We start from the raw sequence: 6,448 nt of genomic DNA on the forward strand, positions 1-6,448 counted from the left end.
GGCTTCCATTTGAAACATTCTTGTGCTAAAACATACATTTCGAACTTTCTTGATGGATGATACTTGATAATTACAATTTGTGGGGTGATATTGATTGGAAATGTGTGAGTTTCACGAGAATTGAGTGAGACCTAAGATCATAGCCCCTCGCCTATGTGAATTTTGGAAAGCAGAGAATGATTTGGACTAAAGAAAAATATGTATCCCATCAGTCAAATCAGTTATATAGTATACTTTTATACGAGCAAGGGAAACAACTTAGACATTGTGGAGATTACTGACCCCCACTGGGTAAAAAGGATGATACAACCACTGAAGATAGTACAAATATTTATAATCTACAGAGTGGAGACCCAAGACTTGTAGTAACATTTAACTATCATTTTATCGTCCATATTTTTCATTACACAACCAAATGAGAGCTGAAACAAGACTAAACAATTTTTGCTTTTATCCCATGTCTCTAAGTGAAAACGAAAAAGGCAATGCTTGTGCAATCTCCTCCATACCATTGGTATATCCATCCAGACTGCCTACAACATTAGTAATTCAATTACAGCCCGAATCACCCTAGACGAAACAACACATATGCAACACCAATATGACTGACTTCTGGACTGATCGCAACCCCATGGACTTTCCATTTTGGGACGTCTTGGAGAAGAATTTCCTGGAACCTCTCATCCAAATTTGGACTCAAATCCGAACTGCCATCGTGAAAGTGTGGTACGCCATTAACATAGCCCTCATCATCAAGAGCTTTTAATCTATTCGCCACCGATTCAAGGGAGTTATTGATTGTGAAAGTTGACATATTAAATAAAAATTATAGCTAAATATAGTATTTAAACATAGCACAAATTGTTTTGCGTTGTCTTTTTCTCGATTCCAAGATAATTGCATTTTTCATTACTTATTCATGTTACTGAAAGTTTTGGATCCCCATGCTCTATACACATTTAAATGTTTAATGCTAGTACAAAGCTAGTTAAAGTATGTCAAACTTTTAAGAGCTAGTTTATTTATTTATTCTAGCAAATACTAAATAACTATGGCATTTAGTTGGAAAAATGACCTGCATATATACTACCCCATAGTCAACATTGCGTTGCCCACTGTTTGCATATAGCTCGCCATATGCCATTGAAATGAATGCTGAGCGTGGTGCATCTTTCACATCAAAATGAATGGAACGGAATTGAAAAAGCCAAAATTATGCATAATTGGCTGTAACAGTTTAAGGACTCTAAACACTATTCACCTTTGCATCTGCCTGACTTGTGTATTTGCCTGTATCGAACTGTAAGATATGGTGTATTTTCTCTTTGCTTGTGCCCATCTTTGAGGCACACTCAAACACTATAGTCAAACAATCCCAAAACTGTCCTATAGGGTTTTGTTATACAAAATCTTATCTTTTTAACACCATGTACTGTAAACCAATTGCACTTATATTACTCTAGATACACAACACTAAAACCATAGCTTGGAAAAATAATTGATTTATTTTTACAAATCTATTATTTTATAAAAAAAATATTTCCTAAGGAAGGACCAACTCCTGAAAGATATACTGTGAAGAATATTAGCTCGCCGTTACCTCACTAACATAAATATATACGCTGTATTTTTTTTCTCAGCTGTCCATGTCTTCTCATCAGTCTTATGAACATTGACTGGTGAAAGGTTGTACATATAATAACCCCATAGATATTAATTTTAGCTTTATTGTCTCTAAAGAAGTAATAAATGTAATAATGATCTTGCTCTTATAATTATTGTACATTGTTTATTTTTCATTTGTATCATCAATACGATTGATTTTTTATTCAAGCAAAACAGTTTTTTTTTAATTTTATTTTATGAGGTATATAAATCAAATATGACAAATATATATTTAAAATATGGTAGATGAAACTCTGATGTTTTCTAACAAGCAACTTGAAAATAATCTAACCAAAAACCAGTGGTACCAGAAGGGGCTTCACTCAGTTCACTTAATTGTGCCATTGTTGCTGTCACTGCAGTCAATTCTTCATTTTCATCGAAGTTGACATTAATTTGGAAGGGGACTTGAAGAGCTATTATTTGGAAAATTAAAATGTTGATATAAAAAAACAATTATTTGGGGTTTTTAAACTTACAGCAGACTGTTGCAGAGTCTACAGCATCTCTAGCTGCTGCAAAGAATCGTCCACATATTCTATTGGTTCCATCAGTTGTGGGAACAGTTACTGTATTGGCCACAGCTCCAGGGATTTCAATAAAATCTGTTGTACAGTCTGTATCAGCTCCGGATTTAGAGGCAGCATTTGAAGATAAACTAATGCCATAGGAGGCTTGAGGTAATGTATCAGCATCTGCGGCTGGATCATTGATATGAGGAGAATAACAAACACGGCACTTGTTGGCAGTGCGTCGAATGCAAATACTGTACTCTTGATTAGCTAAATGAGTTGCAGTTGCAGAAACCGTTGCAGAGTCCGTTCTAAAATTAAATGTAGAAAAGCTTCCACTGTCATCTGTAAAGTATTGAAGACAACCAGATGGACCTGCATTCAAGTCTCCGCAATTATATTGTGTTACTTTGATTGACCATTCTCTGGAGACAGCTGTAGATGAACCAACGGTAAAAGATAGAACATTGCATTGTTCAGATGCGTCCAAAATCACTATAAAACGTTAATATTGTTAACATATCTATAAGTGTTTCCTACTAATGTATACTAACTGTGCTGTCCTGTATTGTAACCACAAATAACTGGTGCACCATTTTTCCCTATACTAGAGAAAGTAAATCTATCTTCTGTACATTGTCCGTGAGCATATCTAGAATCTATCACATTTACGGCACCAACAACAGCAGTTCCCGAAACTGGATCAGCTAGTACATGTTTCTGCAAATAAACCCAAACCCATCAACATTATTTTAAAAGTTACATCCCATAAAGAATCTTACGGTAAAGTCCAAGCGAATTCGGCAAACGTGATCTGATAATTTACAAATTTTATATGAGCAAGGATTACTACTTAATGAAGAGGACGAGGTAAAGGAAGACTGCTCAATATAAGTGCAGTTCTCAGAGGAAGTTCCTCCACATCCCAATGTGACTGAAATAATCAGCGAATATATGATTTTTTTTTATATTACAAAATATGTCACAACCTACTTATACAGCAAACACCGTATCCAGAGGCGCATGTTCCTTGAGCCAACCCTCCTTTGGCTTCACATTCCTCAGAGGTGTAACAAGTACCATTTTTGCTATCTCCCGTACAAACAATATTCTAAAATTTAATATTTGATGTACATTAATAACCCTTGGCTGTGTATTGAAGTAGATACCTCAAATCGGACTACGTTGAAGAGGGATAAGGACTTTCCTTCTATATCCTTTTCCAATAGCTCATCTCCATTAACTTGAAGAGCCAGAAGGCAGAAAACACATACAATGACAATAACTTCCTCTATAGAAAAATAATAAGGATTGGTTAATACCATTAATTGAAGTGTGATTATTAAAAAATCATAACCCTGGATTTCTTACTCATTCTAAGTCAATGACGTCTTGATGCTTTGACTTCCAAATTTGATTTAGTCTTTCTGAGTACCTATTTTTTTCATCAAGATTTTTTAACTTACTTTTGAGAACTTACTAAGCACTTTTTTTTTCCCATTATTGTTCTTATCCATCAATATTTGTTGTTTGATGCATTGAATAGAAACAGATAAAAAGTCAGGATGCATTACAAAGCATTTATATCCTTATGGATTTTTTACAGAGTGAACCATTGGATACGATTTTAATGCAATAAATACTATAATAAATAATATTATGAAGAAATGAGTGAGTCTCTTACAAATTTGTATTACTCTCGCCATAAAGAAACGCATATTTTTAAGATGAATTAATTATGATTTTTAAACAAATGAGGGTTCTAAAGGACTTTTATTAAAACCATTGCTTAAAAAATGGAACCACTCAATAAAAAAGTACACAGTAAAAAAATAACAACCAATAAATCCTTGGGTTGTCCTTCAAAAACCATAAACTTTTGAAGTAAACATCTTTCAATGCAGGTTTTTGATTTCGATAACAAATTGTATTTTTTTCGAATTCATTTTTACTCATACTATTTGAGGCCAGTTCTCCATTTGAGGTCCATCTTCAAATACATACATAAATCCGAAAAGCTTTAAACTTAATTATGAAAATCTATTTACTTTTATTATGGATCTTTATTGGGACTAGAACTTCTATGGGAAAAGAATTACGTCAGGATGGACGTAAGTAATTCTCAAATGAGCTGATAAATATTGCTTATCATACTCTAATGATTTTCGTTGTTCATTCATAAAGGATCATTGAGTTTGTTCTCCGTTGTGACCTTTGATAATGTAGAATGCACGGGATCTGCTTCCAAAAAACATGGCATATGCTTTACCTCTGATGAATGTACGGAAAATGGCGGATCTGCAGATGGGAACTGTGCATCTGGTTTTGGTGTCTGCTGTACTTTTACGTAGGTACTATTAATGGTTTTATCAGCTTATAAATAGTCTTATTTTATCTTAGGGTTTCAACCTGTGGAACTACAGTTTCACGAAATCTAACATATGTGACAAATCCCTCATATCCCTCTTCCTATACGACTACAGGAACCTGTACATTTACAATTAATAGAGTCAATGACAGTAAGTTTTGATGACGCAATCTGCTTTCGGTTTTTAATCCTCTCTCTAATTTAATCTTATTAGACATCTGTCAAATAAGATTGGATTTTGATACATTGGTCTTGACTGAGCCCGCAACAGGGGAGTGCAGTAGTACGAATACTGACAAATTAACCTTCACAAGTCCATCTGGTTTTGTACCGCCAGGAACTGGCGGTCTCTGTGGTGACAGTTTGTCTGGTGACCATAGTGAGTAGATGCTGTAAAACTTTTGTTATTTTACTCTCAATTCATTGATTATTTCATTCTATCTCCTTACGTATTGCTTAGTGTATATTGAAACTGGTCTCACAGGATCAGTGGGTATGTCTTTTGCAATTGGTTCCGCCACAGGAAGTCGAACATGGAAAATTAAAGTTACTCAAATCGAATGTGGAACAAGCTGGAAGTAAGTGTCTAAATCCTTATTTTTATTAGCTATATTCCTAAACAAATACATGACTTTAGAGCCCCTGAGGATTGTGCTCAATATTTTACTGGAATATCAGGTGAATTTCAATCCTACAATAATGTAGGAGATCAAACACTTCAATCCCAAAACTACAAATACTGTATTCGACAAGAGGCTGGAATGTGCGGAATTCAATACACGAGTGTGGAAATGGATCTTGATGCAACAATAGACGCTGCCTCACAGTCAGTTGATGCAACAGATGCAGATATATGTCCTATAACTGCTATTAGAATACCAGGTGTAGTTGGAGCAAAAGCATCCGAATTTTGTGGTTCCATCTTATCTGTAGGTAATGAGGCTACTATTAATGGTGCTCTCACTACCTATAGCACACCATTCGTTGTCTCTTACTTCACTACGACTGGAACTACTCTAGCCACCTTTAATGGATTTAAACTCAAATATACTCAAGTAAGGAGAATTACAATTAGATTTATGAGATTATCAAACTTATTTTTTTTTATTTCTGCTATAGATCCCTTGTTAAATGGCTCGATATTTGGGACATTTTATTTCCATTCCAGGCAATCCTATGAAATTGTCAAGCTCGGAACAATTAAATTAGAAATTAGAAATAATATGCTGTAATAAAACATTTAAAAAAAATATTTATACACTATAACAGATTATGAATAAAAGTTCCTGCCCTCTGTTGGTAAATGATTATCTATAATATGACTTATTAAAAATATAAACCAGCTTATATAAAAAAGAAGAATAGATGCTATTGAATCCAATTTATGAGACCATAGACTTTTTATAAAGTAAATATTCATCTTTTAAAACAAGTTTAAAGTATTTTGAAAGCCCGTTTCTAGGTTTACATATACCTAGAGAGGCGTCCACAGAAGAGGATGGGACAGGGGGGATTATTACTTTTTTTATATAAAGATCAATTTTTATTAGGGGTGTATTGATACATCGGATTCGACAAGAATCGATCTTTTTGAAGTATCGAAATCGGTTATTGGAATCGGCCTAATAATGCCGATTCCACCGATACAGGTGCTAACTTATTTAAACACATTATTAAGCGGAAAAAAAATATATATATAATTAAATTATTTTGAAAGGTCAATCAATGAATGACAATGATGATCATAGAATAGACTAACCCAGGTTTCAGACTAGAGGCTTCTACCTGTCGGTTTTTTTCTTTCTTTTTCTTTTAATATATCATAAGTGCAATAATAATATACCTTCATAGAATAACTAACTTTCTAAATAATTGTAATTTCAAATTAAAATAACTAATTAAA

At 33.8% G+C, this 6,448-nt stretch overlaps 2 protein-coding genes across 2 annotated transcripts; one reads left to right on the plus strand and one right to left on the minus strand.

The window, feature by feature from the left end:
* Positions 1–1,769: 1,769 nt before the first annotated feature.
* LOC121128639 (uncharacterized) lies at positions 1,770–3,683 on the minus strand. Its single transcript, XM_040724227.2, has 7 exons — positions 3,549–3,683; positions 3,347–3,468; positions 3,171–3,288; positions 2,960–3,111; positions 2,732–2,897; positions 2,145–2,672; positions 1,770–2,081 (listed from the first exon to the last, which is right to left on the minus strand). Exons 1-7 carry the CDS (start codon positions 3,550–3,552, stop codon positions 1,930–1,932), a joined length of 1,242 nt encoding a protein of 413 aa, XP_040580161.1. The 5' UTR covers positions 3,553–3,683; the 3' UTR covers positions 1,770–1,929.
* Positions 3,684–4,148: 465 nt separating this feature from the next.
* On the plus strand, positions 4,149–5,855 carry LOC121128644 (uncharacterized). The gene is made up of 7 exons (XM_040724233.2): positions 4,149–4,288; positions 4,362–4,524; positions 4,578–4,696; positions 4,760–4,924; positions 5,006–5,123; positions 5,183–5,600; positions 5,665–5,855. Exons 1-7 carry the CDS (start codon positions 4,210–4,212, stop codon positions 5,674–5,676), a joined length of 1,074 nt encoding a protein of 357 aa, XP_040580167.1. The 5' UTR covers positions 4,149–4,209; the 3' UTR covers positions 5,677–5,855.
* Positions 5,856–6,448: the final 593 nt, after the last annotated feature.

The sequence above is a fragment of the Lepeophtheirus salmonis genome, chromosome 13, assembly GCF_016086655.4.
Source record: "Lepeophtheirus salmonis chromosome 13, UVic_Lsal_1.4, whole genome shotgun sequence".
Lineage (NCBI taxonomy): Eukaryota > Metazoa > Arthropoda > Copepoda > Siphonostomatoida > Caligidae > Lepeophtheirus > Lepeophtheirus salmonis.

Excerpts from the sequence above, each read along its gene's own strand:
- LOC121128639 (XM_040724227.2), bottom strand. Across the intron at positions 3,289-3,346 it reads TCAACGTAGTCCGATTTGAG|AATATTGTTTGTACGGGAGA; the intron begins GTATCTACTTCA and ends ATTAAATTTTAG. Across the intron at positions 2,673-2,731 it reads TTACAATACAGGACAGCACA|TGATTTTGGACGCATCTGAA; the intron begins GTTAGTATACAT and ends AACGTTTTATAG.
- LOC121128644 (XM_040724233.2), top strand. The coding sequence starts at position 4,210 with ATGAAAATCTATTTACTTTTATTATGGATCTTTATTGGGACTAGAACT. Across the intron at positions 4,289-4,361 it reads AGAATTACGTCAGGATGGAC|GATCATTGAGTTTGTTCTCC; the intron begins GTAAGTAATTCT and ends TCATTCATAAAG. Across the intron at positions 4,925-5,005 it reads CAGTTTGTCTGGTGACCATA|TGTATATTGAAACTGGTCTC; the intron begins GTGAGTAGATGC and ends CGTATTGCTTAG.